Below are 17,686 nucleotides of genomic sequence, written 5' to 3' on the forward strand. Positions count from 1 at the left end.
TGAAGGTGCACAGATTAGTGCTATCTAGCATGCTCAACGCTTCTTGGCACTTTCGTTTTTGTTTTTTTTTCCCATACTTTGGCACTTTCAATTCTCATTAAGCAGTGCACTTGGAAAGACGTGTAAAAAGGAACATTTCCTGAGGATGCAGAAATGAAATGTCATTTTCGTGGCTTCACCGTTTAGCAAAAATTAGTGCAAACACAATTTTCCGTATTAACTTCCCCTTTTCCTTTTTAAAATTCGAATATTCGCATTTACGAATAAACCATTGATAGGAAAAAAAAAATTAAATGCATTCGCTTGCATTTTTTGTGAAAACGGGTGAGCGATTTGTTCCTTCTTAGTGGACGGTAAAGATGAACACCAAGTGTTAGTGCTCACAGAAAGATCAGTAACCCATAGAGGAGAGTAAAGGAAAGAAAGAAAAAAAAAATAGGTACACTTCCCGTCAAAACTACTAACACAATAATGGGGGAGAACAACATTATCACGTTTGTATATGCAATTGAACAAACAACCTCGTCAAGGGGGAAAAACCTCCACGTAAATTTCTCGCCCGTACGTTCATATATTACCTTTTAAAAAGCTATCGCAATGGGTGAAAAAGAATGTGGCCATTTTCTGCCACACTTTTGCTGAGAATGAACGAGCGCAAAAAATAGCAGCAGGTGAGAAATAACTTTCGGCGATATTGCCAAGCACTAACGTACTTGAAAAAGTGATATTCACTTTTTATCGTTGGTCGTTTTCTTTTTTCGGATCTTAAAAGTGACTCACCACTGCTCAGTGTGGACCCTTCTGTAGACATTTAAAGAGGAGGGGGAAACTGTAGATGGATTTTTAAAAATGTTATCTGCTTCTTCAGCATAAAGAGGATATTCCATTTCTAATCTATGCCTCCACCCCCTTTTTTTTTCTTTTTTTTTTTGTGGCCTCTTGTGACGGCTCGAAAAGCCACTGCTGCTGAGGAGTGCTTCATATGGGATTAACCAATTGAAGACGATGGCCCAATGAGAGACTAAGGAATTGCTATCGCGTGGTTAGCAGGTTAATTGCGCTTTACTAGTTAGCTTTCTATGAATGCGTGCTGTTCCATTTCGATACCCCCCAAGGGTTTTGCATGTCTCCACAATTATGCTTAGCTATGTAGAAAACGGGAAAAGGGGGAAAAAAAAAGAAAAAAAAAAACCAAAGTGTCATTTCCTATGTTGCACTTTCTACGTACACAAGGATCTTATTTTCCCTACGAACTGGGCAATGCTATCCATTTGTTAATACACCAATCCGGCAGGTAATGTACCCTCTAAATCTACACTTTAACGGGAAAAAAAAACAAGAGACACGGTGCGTTTTCCGAAGGCTTTAGTAAAAAGTTAGGCAATATGGGGCACTTAATTCTACTTGCGCAACTCCTTCATGTTCACATATGCGCTTGCGCAGAAGTGAGAAAATCGGCATAGAAATATAAACATACAGAAATACAAAAACATAGAAATATAGAAACATAGAAATATTGAGACATAGGAACATAAAAATGTAGAAATGTTGGTAAAAAAAAAAACGAAAAAAAATAAAGTCATTTCGAGGTGTCCCTCTGCGAGCATAGTGCGTTTGATGTTGTGCACAGGGCACTTCCCTTGACGGTTAGTTAACTGGTGCTTGTCTATTTAAGTTCCCCCAGCCAGCAAGTAAACGTGTGGACGCAAAAAAAAAAAGGAAACCAAGCTGCACATAAATATGCATGAGCGTATATGCACATAAGTTCATAAACGCATATTCACCTGTGCACACCAACCTTTGACGCACCAAGGCAAATCTCAGTGGGTTGTGCCGTGCGCTTTCTTGCCCAATTAAAGAAAAAAACATGGCACACCAATGGCATACACACATATACTTCGATATTGACTCAGACACTACAATTTGCACAATCGTGCCAAGTAAATTCCTAGCACAGTTAAAACACTGCTCTATTTTTTTTTTTTTTTCAGCCTCCACGTGATAAAAAAGGGATAATTGCGCATTTCTCGTACACATGCGAAGGGGCTCAAAAAAATATATATATAAACGTGTATAAAAATATACAAATATTTATAAATATATATAAAAATATATAAATATGTATTATATAGAAATACATAAATATGTATATATATATGTATAAGTATAAAAATATGCAAAAGCTTATATATATATGTACATAATTACCCAGGTGCAAACGCATATATACGCAGCGCTGAAAGAAATAAGCAAGCACATTCCTCCGCGTGTTTGCAGAGATGCCATTCGCAGTCCCCCCTTCATTCGCTTATGCTTAAGCTAACGCTTCGTGTCCCCTACTGGCGCAGCTTGTTCAGCAAAGAAAGTTGTTTGGCGTGTAGGCATCCTGTGCACATGGCGTGTGTTAGGAATATATATACGCAATAGTAAATAGTTATACGCATATATACATGTTTATGCATAATTATGCCTATATATACACTTTTATGCTTGTTTATATAAGCTTATACTTATGTATGCGGCTGTATATTTTACGCCCATGCACGGACTTATATATAAAGCCCTTTTTGGCCAACTGCTATCGCCCCCGCGCGTTTGACCGGTCATTGCACGGTCAAGCTGCCTACCAAAAAGCTTACTATTTTTTTTTTTTATTTTATACTTTTACACACCAAAAAAAAATAAAATAAAAGGAAAGAAATATACATGTATTAATTAAGCATTTCATTCCAGTTTTCTTTTAGCTCGCATTTATTTTATTTTTTTTTTTTCCTTCTTTCTCCACAATTATTTTACGAGAAATTTATTCATTCCTTAATTTATTTCTTATCATTTAATTCATTTCTTTTTCCTCCTTCTGCCCTGTGTTTTTTTTTAACGTTTTACCAGTGTCATAATTTCATCTGTCATTTCGTAATCCATCTCACTGTTCATTTCCTTTTCGCCAAGTGAATATACAGTACGGCTCACAGTACAAGTGTATAATTACGCTTACACAAACGTGTATATATACGCACGTACATTTGCATACCACAGAAGATATTCCTTGCTGTTAACATCGCATACAAAAATGAGAGAAATCGTTCACATCCAAGCCGGCCAATGTGGTAATCAGATAGGTGCAAAATTTTGGGAAGTCATATCCGACGAGCACGGCATAGATCCAGTAAGTAGTTATTGTCTCCCACAGGTGTATGTCCCTGTGTGTGGGTGGATAGGCACCACTGTACGCTTGCATGTATGTATACCAGTTCCCGCATTAGTGCACGCCCATTTGTTTGCATACTCATTCGCATGTGTATAGGCCCTGATAGTGCACATACACAGGTGGTGTACCACCACATAGGAGTGTGATCATGTAAAGAGGTCACTTCAATATTACCCCATGTGAGTTACTCCATTGGTGTTCTTACCCATGTTTATTCTCGTTTTTCTCACGCTTTCTATCATGCCAAATGAGGGCCACGCACGTAGTGAGATTTGCCTCACTCCCATGCACAGTGTGTATCCGTTTGATCCCCGTTTTTATGTATTGCACTCCATGCTTATGCGTTTTTGCATTGTGAGACCTGCTTCCGAAATGTTGCACCTTAAGTTGTTAATTACGAAAAGGAAAGAATAAGAACAAAAATGGAGCTTATAATGTCTGGTTATCTTGCATCCCACCGCACAAATGAGCACAGAACGGATGCGTATTAATCGTCCGAACCACTGCACCCATGAGCGTACCAATTGTGCATGCAATCCAACGAGTGACATGCATGTATGTATGTCCTCCGCTAAATTGGCTTGTTCGTGGAAGGCGTACAAATAATTAGTTCATTCACTCGTTCACACCCCTTTGTGTTCTCTCCACAGAGTGGTACCTACAGAGGAGACAGTGACTTACAGTTAGAAAGAGTTGATGTGTTTTACAATGAGGCAACCGGTGGTAGGTACGTTCCCAGAGCCATTTTAATGGATCTGGAACCAGGAACTATGGACAGTGTGCGAGCAGGACCTTTCGGTCAGTTATTCAGACCTGACAATTTTGTATTTGGACAAACAGGAGCTGGAAATAATTGGGCCAAGGGACATTACACAGAAGGTGCCGAATTAATAGATGCAGTTTTAGACGTAGTTCGAAAGGAAGCAGAAGGATGTGATTGTCTACAAGGATTTCAAATTACTCATTCTTTAGGTGGAGGTACAGGTAGTGGTATGGGAACCTTGCTGATTAGTAAAATTAGGGAAGAATATCCAGACCGTATTATGGAAACCTTTTCAGTTTTCCCCTCGCCAAAAGTATCAGACACAGTTGTTGAGCCATACAATGCAACCCTGTCTGTGCATCAATTGGTTGAAAATGCTGATGAAGTACAAGTTATAGATAATGAGGCCCTGTATGATATTTGTTTTAGGACATTGAAACTTACTACTCCAACTTATGGTGACTTAAATCACTTAGTTTCTGCTGCCATGTCAGGAGTTACATGTTCATTAAGATTTCCTGGTCAGTTAAATTCTGATTTGAGAAAATTAGCTGTTAATTTAATTCCCTTCCCACGTCTCCACTTCTTTATGATTGGATTTGCACCACTAACAAGCCGAGGCAGTCAGCAATACAGGGCTCTAACAGTACCAGAGTTAACTCAACAGATGTTCGATGCCAAAAATATGATGTGTGCAAGTGACCCAAGACACGGAAGATACTTAACCGCCTGCGCCATGTTTAGAGGACGAATGTCAACTAAGGAGGTAGACGAGCAGATGCTCAGCGTGCAGAACAAGAACTCCTCCTACTTCGTTGAATGGATTCCCCACAACACCAAGTAGGTTTCTCTACCCAAGCCTGGCGGAAGCGAGCAACCAAATTATTACGACGAAGCGATTGCGCCGATCGCAGCGTCTAGCCATCACCTACACGCAATCGAGACGTCTTTCCACGTGACGCTTTCGCAGGCGAAGCACACTCCGAGCGGGAGTATCTTTTCCCCACCTGCACCGCGGCGTAACTCACCTAACGGCGCCTCCATTTTCTTTTCCACTTCCACAGGTCCAGCGTTTGTGACATTCCACCAAAGGGATTGAAAATGGCAGTAACCTTCGTAGGAAACTCCACGGCCATCCAGGAAATGTTCAAGAGAGTGTCAGATCAATTTACGGCTATGTTCAGAAGAAAGGCATTTTTGCACTGGTACACAGGAGAAGGCATGGACGAAATGGAATTCACAGAAGCAGAGTCCAATATGAATGATTTGGTTTCCGAGTATCAGCAATACCAAGATGCAACAGCTGAAGAGGAAGGAGAATTTGAGGAAGAAGAAGGAGACGTCGAAGCTTAGGTAAATGCATTCCACATGTATTCCTTCTTAGTCAAGCTAGTTTGAAAAAGGAAAAAAAAAGAAGGCATATAAAATTACGAGATTGAACAATTTTATCCCCGCCCCTTGCTTTTTTTTTTTTTTTTTTTTTTTGCGGAATTTATGCCACGATTATTACAATTTGAATTAGCACTTTTTATATTATGGATTATTTAGACTTCTGTTAGACGTGCGAAAGGGGAAAGCTCGGCTTTACTGCATTCACTTCGATGCTTTTTTTCCACGCGAAAGGTATATATATATACGCAGTGGACGCAACGCATATACGTACCTCAAAAGAAAAAAAAAAAAAAAAAGAAATATATACATGTGCACGCACATGCAACCATATAAATATGTATACATGTACACATAGATTCATATGCATGCATATGTATAAATATTTATATATACCACTATACCTACGCGTAGGCCCATGTACATATACATCCATACGTATCACATATGCCTACATGTGCCACGTGTACGCATATGCAAATGTATGTGTAATTAAAGTTCCCCCCCCTAACTGTATCATAGAAATACATTTATAATTAACTCATTCTCTCGTATAAAGGTATATACATTTATTTAGATTTTTATGTTTTGGCGCAATGATGAAAGTGCATCAAAAATGTGCAAAAAAAAAAAAAATAAAAAAAAATAAAAAAAAAATAAAAATTTCCTCATCCGTGGCAGAATCTTTTTTGTACATGAGAAAAAAACAAAAAAAGTGAAAAAAAAAAATAAAATATATATATATCCAAAAGATTCTCACAATTGAAGGAAAAAATTAAAGGCGTTAATTCCTCGAATGACAAAATGGTAACACCAAACTGGAGCAGTTTCATAATTAGTGGGAATTACTCCATTTGGACAAATTGAACAGCTATTGTGGTAACATTGCCTTTCATCTGCACCCTCCAGTGGCGTCAAAAAGAACATGTCTCGTGTATCTACACACACACACCGGTGGCAATAAGCATCCTTTATGCTTCATTTTGGTGGTAGGGCTAACGTTTGCCCAGAGAAGGAAATATTCATTTTCATATCTTCCGTTTGACACCATCGGTGACTTCAACCACATGGAACACAAAATGGAAACAAAAAGAGACTATTTTGTAAATCCTATTCTTACAATAAATATCTTTAAAAAGTATACATTCGCTGTTGCTTCGGTGTTGGGTTATCTTACCTAGAAAAGAACGAAAAAAAAAAATAAATTCAAGAACCTTTAAACGATGTTTGCAAGTGCTCTACTAGAGACGGCGAAAAAAAAAAAAGAAAAAAAGAAAGCACAAAAAATTAGGAACACTAAAGAGGGTTTGCAAATCGAGCAAAAGGAAAGGACAGGGAGAACGAAATTGAAAAGGACACGGATGAGCAGTTTGCACTTAAAAATAATTAGTATGAATAACGCGAGGCGGACACGTAGGACAAAAAAAATAAAATAAAAAGTTACATATAAATGGGGAGCTATGTCAACAATAGCTGTTTAGTCAAACACAATTTTACTCATTTAAACACGAGTGCAATTTTAGCAAGTACTCAAAATACATATCGGCATAATGAATGGAATTTTTTAATTACAACAATTAAGATAATTATAATGATGTATCATTTGGGGATTATTCTAAGGATGTATATGTTCATACATGTGCATACATACCCTTTCGTAAACATTACATGAATAAACTTTGGAAATCTTCTCAAGCAAATATAAAAAACAAAAAAAAAAGGAAAGCTATACGACTGAACATATTTTTTATAATCACTTTATAGAAAATAATATACGAGATGGCATATAAGGACGTTTTATGCTGATTTAAAAGTTGTGAAGAATTCTTACCCATGTGCATATGTCTAATTTAATTAAATTTTTTCTGCATGTAATATAGCACCATATGTGTCACTTGATATTTTTTTTTTTTTTTTATATTATACAGGGAAGAGGATCATACAAAGTGAATACACACAGTTGGAAATTTGGACGATGGCTAGAATAAACATAATTTATTAAAATGTTCCGAATTTCTATTTTCTATACTTTTACACCATTTGGCAAAAAATTCAGTGTTGCTTAGCAGTTGCTCGGAGGAAGTAGCACCAAATGAAAACAAGTCTTCGATCGATTCCGCATTGAAGATATTAGGTTGGTTTGGAATTATGCCTTGATTTCTATCCATATTTTGTTGGTTATTCCCACTCGGACCTTTGGTACGTACATTTTCCCATGCGTTTGAACTTGTATCTAGAAACACATTATGATTTCTACTTTGGCTTATTTCGGGATGCCTCCCTCTTCTTACGGCATAGTTTCTGTTAACCGCGTCTTCTTTATTCCACATATTTTCGTCATAACTTCTATTCATGTGTACGTCCTGATTTACTCGCATACGTAGGGCTTGGAGGTTCGGCAGATTCATGTCAAGGCCACTGCCCCGAAATAATTCATATTTTGCAACTTCTTCCTCACCGTTGAGGTAATCCAGGTTCAGAAAATTCATGTCTACAATGGAATCTTCCCAACTGTTGTTCTCTTCCGAATCCTGCTCCTGTTCGATAGAATAAGTCTTTCCTAGTGGGACGTAAAGTGTGTCGATGTCGAGGTTCACTCTGTTACATATATTTAAAAAGTTATCATTCAGCTGGAATAAACCATTTTCCATCACTGGGCTGTTCTCGAATAGGTGTATGCTGGAGAGGATATCGGGAAGCTTTTCTTCTTCGAATAGTAAGTTGTGTCTCTGGTTTGTTCGTTCGTCATTTGGTGGCTCTGTTCGCTCGGTGGTTCGATTGCTGTTTCGTTCGTTGCTCCATCTACTGACACTGGACTGTTCTAATAGGTTGATTCTATAGTCTTCCCTCAGTTTGTCTCTACGGGTTTCCCACCACTGGCCGCCATCTTCGTTCCCTGTCTTGCCTTGACACCTGCCCCCACTCCTGCTTGCATCTCTTGCCCACATGCTGCCCCCGCTTCGATCCCACTTCTTGTCCCATTTTTTGCCTGGCGACATGTCCGCCTCTTCTGTTCGTTTGACGCTTGGTTTCCCCCTCTGTTGGTGATTTTGTGTGCCTAAACTGGAATCAACATCGGACAGCGGGAGAGACGCGCTTTCAGTTTTCTCTTCCTTTGATATTCTTAAAGGTCTAATTTCTTCAATACCATGAGCAAATCTGCACTTATCCTGATTCATACATTTTTTCTTTTTCCAGAAATAACAAAGAGTAGTTTTGTAGGTAGCCAGGTCAGTACTGGGTTGCAACTTCTCAATTCTGTGGGCATATTTACAGTTAGGGTTACAGCAGGGGATTTTTTTCTTAACGCTTTTGCACAATTTGGTATTTTCTAAGTTTGGTAGAGGTCTTAATTCTTCCAGAACATGAGCATAGTTGCAGTTGTCTCTATTCATGCATCTGTTTTCTAGAAAGTGTCTGCAAATTTTGGTTTTCGTAAATTGGTATTTTATGTCAGCCGGTTGGTTCATCTTGCGGTTATTGTCGATTTGTGCAGGATGCAAATGGTGAACGTGCGACGGAGAACAAAATCTGAATACAAAAATATACCAGTGATTTCCTACAGATAGAGATGTTCACTCAGAAATACATGGGCAGGTGTATTAAATAGTGTCGTAAAGGTGTCTCCAAAGAAACGAACAGTATATCAATAAAAAAAAAATAGAGTAACCGGTACAACTACTGTGACATAAGAGGGGGAGGGGTCTATATGATCGCTGTTACCTTAACGCCAAATAAATATATTTTCAAAAATAATTTCTACAAACACTTGGACATGCCCTGTAGGGCGGTTGTACTGAAACATGAGGACAAGTGAAATTTCATGAAAACGTAAGCAAATAGTTCCTATTAATATGTGCAAAATTGTGATGTGTCTATTAAAAAACGCCTTTTAAGTTTTACAAAATCATAAAAGTTAAGTAAACGGCTACTAAAAGGTGGTGACAAGTGGTACAATGGGGTGATAACTCATTTGTATTTTGAATAAATGTAATTTATAAAAATAAAAAAAAAAATATATATATATATTATATGTACATGTGTACTATTACACACAAATGCGTGCGACGATTCCACGATCATGCTTACGATTAAAGCGGCCAAGATAGAGGGGGAGAAAATTTAAGGTCAAATCTGAGAAAAAAAGGCCCTTTTTTTATTGATCATTATTAGATCATTATTCGCTCAACTTTAATATGTCTCTCAGACTCAAATCTCGAAAAAGTCTACATGAGCCCGTTGTTCGACTAATCGCAAAAAAAAAAAAAAAAACATAAAAATAAGTACTAAAAAATTATCCTTTTCTTCATGAGATATGGACAAGGCATTGTACGTGATGGTGCTTGCATAAAAAATGAATTTTTTTTAACATAACTTCTGGTAATTTGAGCCTTTTTTAAAAAAAATGATGTGAGTGCTATCAGGAAGGTTGTTCCGGTTTGGCGCGAGCAAAAAGTGGTCGCATGCAAGGGCAGATCACCTCGAGCGACAAAGGAAAAAAAAAAAAAAATACACATATGTATATATGCACATCCATATATATATGCATGTAGACATATTCCTTTACGCACGCACATGCCCCATGCAGAATTAACACATATGAACGGGCAAAGACGCTCATGCGAACATGAACCAAAGCCACAGACAACTGTGTTTTTTAACAACGTAAAAATGAGTCAATCTTCTTTTTGAAGAAAATGGGCTGCATCAGAAATACCCCTTTTCTGCCAAGACTCTCCGCATGTGCCTTAACGTACAAAGGTGACAGATTATTGCCCCAATTTATCACCAGTTTCAACTCGCCGTTTGAAAAAGAAAAAGTGGGTGTGTGTAAAATAATGGGCACTCCCTTTTCACCATCAGAATGGATTTTTTTCCTCATAATAAAAACTATTCGCATTAAAATTGCGGCCCAAATTCTGTTGTTAAAAGTATTTCCATCTTGTGGGAAGAGGCATATCTGTTGTGTTGCCACTCTCCCGAGCCATGCAACGGGACAACTCCGCGTCCAAGAATTGATGGATGCACGATGTCGTTGTGCGCATGACTGCACGTGAATGGCTGTAAATTTGTCAGCTATCCAAAGAGCCTCCCATAAATGTCGCAACGCCTTTAATGGAGGAAAAAAAGAGGAACAAACAGATAGACACTTATGTTGAAGGGTTCCCCATGCGAAAGGTGCCAAGTTGGGTGTAACTCCACGTTTGACTTTCCTCGTCATGGTGTTTAAAAATTAAAAAAGGATTAATTAACATCTCATTAGCATGAAAATATATCGAAATAGGAGTTAAAGCAAAGTGAGGGACAGGATTGACGGGGGAATTGTCTTCCTCGTCAGGACTACACGAAATTGCTGGCGAAATGACAGAAGAATGACGACCTCTTGACATGCCCTTCGCAATACCAACCTTCTCCCATGACATTTCCCCTTGTACCCATTTATAACTCTACATTGTGTTGTAATTTTAAAACGCAAAAACTTTCTCAAAGGTTGCACAAAACATATGTTTGCTTGGGCTTATATACATAGGCATATGCGCATGTAAGTTGGCACGTGTACGTGTCGGTTATGTTCAGTTTAATTAAAAAAAAAAAAAAAAGGGAGGAGGCATGCAGAGGGATCAACAAAAAAAAGTTCCCGCTGTGGAGGAGCTCGGCAATTTAACCATAGGGCGATAATGCCATAAGCCTATAAAGCCATAAACCCTTAAAGCCATAAAACGTTAAAGTCATAAAGCCTTAAATCGATAAAGCGATAAAACCGTAGGACGTAGAATGCAAAGTGAAAGGGGTCTATAAATGAATTAACTCTAACGAATTAAAAAGTCAAAAGGCGATACCATATGCTCGTATTAAACATTCGGGCAAGGCGCTGTGACAAAAAAAAATGTAAAAGCAGAACTAAGAGGAAAAGTAAGACGAAAGGTAAGAGGAGACGTAAGATGGAACAGAAAGGGGAAGATCCAAATTTCCATTCGCGAATGATAAAGGAAACTGCAACATGCGCAGCGAGCAGAAAGTGCAAACACATTCACAATGTAATAATTGCCAACAAATGCGAGGCAAACGCTGCAAGAGACTTAAAAAAAATAAAAATAAAACATGTAAAGGACACAAAAAATTAACGTAGACGTAAAGGACGTGATGAAAACATAATCAGAGTGCAAATGAAATATATTATAATCATAATTATTTCCCATGACAAAATTCATAATGTGATTGTAATTTACAGGAATGTAGGAAGTTAAGAGCAAAGAGTTGGTCACAAAATAGAGGCCCATTAATTCGGAAATTAACAAAATCCACATATTTGAAAAGAGTTTAAAATAAAAAGAAAAATAAGTCGATATCTGAATAACCTGCTGTAAAAATTTCTTCATGTTAATTGCTACGATGTACGAAATGTACACTAAGGATATATATGGCCCATAAATTATAGCTATATTATATTTGATATTAAAAAATAAACACATCTTTTCGATAATCTTGGAAAAAGGATCCCTTATGTATATTCTTATAAATATAATATTCAGAATGGACATAATAATTTTATAAATGACTGTTAAAAACATGACCGAATTTAAGAAGACGTTAATTTTTCCCAACAGGCAATTTTTATTCTTTTGAATTTCGAACTTCCTGCTCAATATTGCATTTAAGGAATAATACATACTCGTATTTGTGTACACAATATTTTCTATTTCTTTTTTTAATTTATTGTAATTTTCAATGTCTTGTATTTTGCGCATATCTTCATTACACGAGTCATACATCTTATGGTCGTCACTCGCCTGGCTCTCGTTCTGTTCGCTGGATTCGTCTTTCAATTGGCCGTCATCTATGATTATTTTATCTTTTACATGGAAATTCTTTTCCATTTCGTACAAAAATTGAATGCGCTCCATTTTTTGATTCTTCTCGTTGTATCTGGCTTTTTCGAATTTGTTCACTGGGAAGCTGATGCTTTTGAAGAAGAATTTTTTGGCGCCTGCGCTGTGCACGTTGTGCGTATTTGGCGTGTTTTGGGTGTGTGCCGTGTCTTCCCCGTTTGCTCCTTCATCTCGGCTGCGTTTATCTCTGTATGGGCACCCGCTGCTGTCACCGATGCGGCCACCGCCGCTATCACCGCCTATGTCACAGCCTCCATCATCACGGCTGTCGCCTCCACTTCCCGTGCGACTGGGGCCTTCCTCCTTCGAGGAGGCGCATTCACTGTGAAGCATCACATTTAGGGAGCCGTACTTCCTGACTTGCTTCTCCTCATTCGAGTCCGTGCCAGGTTCACCGTCAGACGACGAGTCATGACTTTCGGAAAAGGAAAGAGGGCAACTACTTGACCTCTTCAAAGGGTGCACATTATCTTTGTTTATATTTTTATAGAAATAGTTAATAACAGTCGATTCATGGTCGCTGAAATTTCCACTTTTTTTTTTACTTTTTGATTGCTCAAAATGGTGCGTACTGAGTCTCTTGTGTTTCTTCTTAGTCCCTCTGGAGTGCCTCTGCTTGTTCTCCAAAAAGGCAAAGTCGCTGGTTCTCACTTGTCCGGCGCTATCCCTATAGTTTAACAAGCTGCTATCTTTAAAGGTGCACATATTTTTTAACCGGTTGGTGAAGTTCACAAGTACGGAAGCTTTCTTGGGAGAGTTTTTTTTTTTCCTCATTATTGCAACTCTACTTCGCGCATTAAGTCCTTGTTCACTATTTTGTTCCTGTTCCTCTTTGGATGGAACTTGCTTTTCCTTATAGCACTTTGCATTGTTTTTTTCTGGTACTTCCAAAGGGGAAGCATTCCTAACAGGAACCACACTCCCCCCAGGAGATCCTCCCCTTTTTGCATCGTACAGAAATCGTTTTGAATGGATGTTAAAGTTACTTTGCAACTTTTGGAGTTCTTCCTTTTTAAACATATAATTAGTGAAGTTAATTAGTATACTTTCTTCGATGTTATAAATCTTCATTTGTATCTTCGGAATATGTACATAATAGACGAAGGTGATAATGTAATCGTAAATAAAATACATGGAGGATATGCCCGCGACGATAGAATTGGTCGTTACTCCGAGGGCACAGATGTTTATTAGGAGCTCTCCGATTATAAATCTGTACAACAACATTAAGTAATGTAGAAACATAAAGCAGATGATGCCGATAATGTTATAGATTCGTTCAATACATTTTTTAAATATCGATTTGTTTTCTTCCATCGTTTGTCCACCTTCATCTTGCCCCTTGTTGTAATATTGATGGAAGTTTCGAAATGCGACGGAGTAGTAATTAAGGCATTTTTTCTTCCTTTCCAGTAAGTAAAAAATGGTCTTATTAAAGAATTTGTTTTTATTTCTCTTCTGAATCTCAGCGTGCTGACTATACAACAGATACTTCCTTATATTGAGCGTGTTATCATCTGCTATGACATAATTGTAATTCTTCTTGTAAATCATATTTTTTAATTTCCCTAAACTTAGCCAAAGAAATGATAAAAATATGATGCTTCGAATGAGAAAAAAATGCTTCTTTATTTTTTTGCTAATTCCATTTTGTTCCTTATAAATGGCACTTATTTTTATATAATATTCTTTTATCAATTTGATATGCGAGTGGGAGTTAAATTCTGGAGAAAGGATTTCTTTGTAATTACTCGAGTCAAATATAGTGTTTATAAATTCTACTGGAATAACTATATACAGCAAGAAGACTAGGACACATATGTCAATGTGCCAAATGTACGTAATGGTACCATTGGACACTATGTTGGATAATTCAAAGAGGAAAAGCGAAAAGATAGACATACAAACTAAGAAGGTTATGAAAAAAATGTTCTTATTAAATTTATTCGAATGATTTAAAATGTCTAAATGCCTCAGTAAGTAATAAATGGACACCTTGTAAAATATGACGTGTAGCAAAATCATAGCTATTATTTCACACACCAATCTTATATTCATTTTATTTTCGTTCAGGGCAAGCATAATGGGAGGAGGGTAGCAAGGGAAGAGATGTGGGGCTGAAAACACATGATACACGGCTCCTACGGGTGTGCATAAGCGGGTGGGCAGGGCAGGTAACTCCGCATGCCCCAGATATGCGTTATATATGTGTGTATATACATACGTGTGTCCGTACACCCCGTGTTTTCACGTCAAATGTTGCGCGTTTCACAGTACGCACATGTGGGTATACACTCATGGGGATGTCACAGTTTTCCAGTTCTTACACAACCATAATTTCCTTTTCCTCTTTTTTCTGTGACGCGAAATGGTCAGCCGCTGTGTGGGGTTAAAAACACGCGCTGTCAGATGTAAGTACGGCAGCGCGCATATTCCGGTCAGTGGACACATAAATATATGCGCAGATGCAGAGAAATGCTAAATGGGCAAAATTACGAAAAGGGGAAATTTAAACGCATTTAAAAACTGTCACAGGAGCTTCGCGCTTACGCGATTTTAGCTCTGCTGGTCAGCTAATTCCACAAATGGACACAGGAAAAAAAAAAAAAACTACAAATTTAAACACAAAAAAAAAATATATTTTGCAAAAAAATTTCTAAAATTTTGCTAAAATATTATAAAAAAAGGTTACGCAAAAAATGCAGCATAAGACAATGGGAGGGAACAATTTATGGCGAACCATTTCTGACCAAAGGGCGAAATTACACAAATGCTTTTAACATATATGTTTACACAGGCAAACGCGCACATATGACACATGGACTATACAAAGATATATTTCATCATTGCGGAGATTTACGCCATTCTCCCATATTGTTCGAGTCCGTCGTGGCGATATATGCTATTTTTGCTTCCCGTTTTTTTCTTCTCCTGCGTTTAGTTTGTGATTTGTTTTCATATGTACATCCTCCTGTAATGTTACTTTCCATGTGAATTTTCGAACTATTTCGTTTCTGTTAATCATTTCCGTGCCATGTATACGGTTTGAAGCGGGAACATTAAAAGGGTTTAAAAGAAATATACTATGTGCAAAGGGAATGAAGAGATAATGAAGGGCATTATATTATTTTAACACACCCTGTGTAAGAAGCTTATGTACAAATTTACAAAATCGCCCAAGGGGGACATATATACATTAACAGACGCAATTTCACTTATACATTCAGGTGCGCAATTTGAATAATTGTAAAAGGGTTACATAGGAAAACACGTAATCACTCTAAGCATAGCACTTTTGCTTAGGTGAAGATTGTAAAAAAGAAAAAAAATGAAATGGTTTCCCTAGTAACGAAAACGTGTAAAAAACATTTATCTCATCGCATATACAATTCGTCATCACCCATGTGCTTACTTCCTTGCGTTACGTTGCATCAGTTTTTATGTACTGCATAATGGCAAAATAATCTATTTTGCCATTCTCTCACGACAGAAAAGGGAAAAAAAATACAATAAGTTTAAGGGTAACATAACAAAGCAACAGCGTTGAATGGGAAGAGGAAGGAGAAAACAGAAAGGAACATCACTTTGGTGATACTGAAACGCCTAGTGGTAAAAATATGTAGCAAAAAAAAAAAAAAAAAGCGCAACCAAAGAGACTCACATAAGCCCGTTCTGAGAAAGTTCCTCCCAAAACTGCGAAAAAAAAAGAGTAATATTCTTTTTTTTTTTTTTTTTTTCCTGTTTACAAACGCAGTAATAACTTGATCGAGGAATTGACACGCAGCATGCGAGATGCTAATGTATAAAAAGGTTTGGAGGGGACACAAAACATATCCCGACCTGTAGGTTGGAGTGCAGGTATACAGTATGCGTACCATAAACATTTGCGAAAGGTATGCATTAAAAGCTTCTTAAAAGTTCTCCAGGGGGAAAAAGCCGAGGGGGCAACTGAGCACATAATTGTATAATCATGTACACAGTTTAGGTTAAAACGTCTTCGCCATACGCGCAGCAAACATGGGCATGTATAAACCTGCTTGTTGTACGTTTACTTCAAACACGCCCAATACGCAACTTACACCTAAGTCCTATGTCAAGGCATAAGGGTGGTGGGGACGTATTATCGGAGTACTTCTTTTCCCAAACACCATATTACAACGCGTTAGGCGCGCGCAGGTGAAGTGGCCATAAATGCAGCGCTTTAGTTTCCGTGGCACGCCTGGGGGAAAGGGCGCGCGTACATGCGGAAACGTGAGTCCGTACGTGAATAATATATACATGTATATTTATATGTACATTGCGTGCTGCACAGGTGAACCATATATGTGTACCGCTTAAACGGAGGCATTTTTTGGAACTCTCCCCTCATTTGCTTTCTTTTTTTTTTTTCTTGGCTGAAGTACGGCCAAGCAAAAATACTCCTCCTTTTGCCATTTCTAATTTATTTTATTTTTTTTTTTCTTTCCCTTCGCCAAAAAAACGAACGAAGAAAAAAAAAATTACCTCTTTTTAATTCATGTAAACGTGCATACATGTACGTGTATATATTCATAAATACTTCCTTACGTACTTAGGTACGCATAAGTGGATGCGTGAACGCGTTAACACAGCTTTGTGCGCACGGATATCCCTTTGGATGGGCACTTTTTATCGTTCCAACTCTACATTTTTTGGGAGGAAGAGAAGAACAAATAATGTGTGAGTGCTGAAAGGGGGGGCTGCCGCTGAAGTGAAAGATGAAGAAAATACTATCGCGAAAAGCGTAAAGATAAGCATAATCGAAAAGATAAACAGGAAGAAAGAGATAAACAGGACGAATAGATAAAGGGAAAGTGAAAAGGCGCGCGAGCAACAGCTTAAGCGAACATCGATGCAAATGTGAGTAAAAATTTTCCGAATCGAAAGAGGCACAATAAATCGGCATGAACTGCTTATGATAAGAGCGCATACACCATTGTGCAGACGCCGAGACATTCATACATAATTCGCAATCCGTGCCCATATATTTACAACTTAGCGTAGCCCGCTTTGCGCGTAAGCACATTGCATAAAAGTCCCACGTGGTACATTATAACCCAAGAGAAGAAGGCGCGAGCAAAAGGTAAACACAGGTGCCATATGTTTACACCGAAGTAGAGCATGTAAGTGTGTAGTCTTATATACACCGCCACCCGCATACACATACCTGCGTAACTGCTCAAATCATGGGAAACACGCAAGGAGGAATGAACAACAATCCCTACGGATTTTTAGGTAAAAAAATATCTTTTGTGGTAACTGCGTCGATGCGAGGAGGGGATGGACATATTGGGATTTTACTTTGTTTTCAAAATAGCCCTGAGGAGAGAATGCTACCATAAGTGGAAGCGTAGGGTTATGTATATATCCTCACATGTATGCATACTGTTACCCCCTAAGACCCTGTGAGGAACAGAA

General features: G+C 38.0%; 4 protein-coding genes across 4 annotated transcripts in view; 2 read left to right on the forward strand and 2 right to left on the reverse strand.

The window, feature by feature from the left end:
* Positions 1-3,070: 3,070 nt before the first annotated feature.
* On the forward strand, positions 3,071-5,324 carry C922_02189 (tubulin beta chain; the record flags this gene model as incomplete). Its single annotated transcript, XM_008817788.1, has 3 exons — positions 3,071-3,166; positions 3,859-4,811; positions 5,036-5,324. The coding sequence occupies 3 exons, from the start codon at positions 3,071-3,073 to the stop codon at positions 5,322-5,324; spliced, it is 1,338 nt and encodes a 445-aa protein (XP_008816010.1).
* Positions 5,325-7,339: 2,015 nt separating this feature from the next.
* Positions 7,340-8,830, reverse strand: C922_02190 (hypothetical protein; the record flags this gene model as incomplete). Its single annotated transcript, XM_008817789.1, has 1 exon — positions 7,340-8,830. One exon carries the CDS (start codon positions 8,828-8,830, stop codon positions 7,340-7,342), a length of 1,491 nt encoding a protein of 496 aa, XP_008816011.1.
* A 2,610-nt stretch (positions 8,831-11,440) lies between these two features.
* On the reverse strand, positions 11,441-14,332 carry C922_02191 (hypothetical protein; the record flags this gene model as incomplete). Its single annotated transcript, XM_008817790.1, has 1 exon — positions 11,441-14,332. The coding sequence occupies one exon, from the start codon at positions 14,330-14,332 to the stop codon at positions 11,441-11,443; it is 2,892 nt and encodes a 963-aa protein (XP_008816012.1).
* A 3,122-nt stretch (positions 14,333-17,454) lies between these two features.
* Positions 17,455-17,686, forward strand: part of C922_02192 (26S proteasome regulatory subunit 4 like B) — a gene marked incomplete at both ends in the record, with an annotated part of 2,279 nt that continues 2,047 nt past the window's right edge. Inside the window, one exon of the mRNA XM_008817791.1 lies at positions 17,455-17,503. Coding sequence (XP_008816013.1) covers positions 17,455-17,503 — 49 coding nt within the window. The remainder of the gene's footprint in view (positions 17,504-17,686) is intronic.

This window comes from Plasmodium inui, assembly GCF_000524495.1.
Source record: "Plasmodium inui San Antonio 1 unplaced genomic scaffold supercont1.7, whole genome shotgun sequence".
Lineage (NCBI taxonomy): Eukaryota > Apicomplexa > Aconoidasida > Haemosporida > Plasmodiidae > Plasmodium > Plasmodium inui.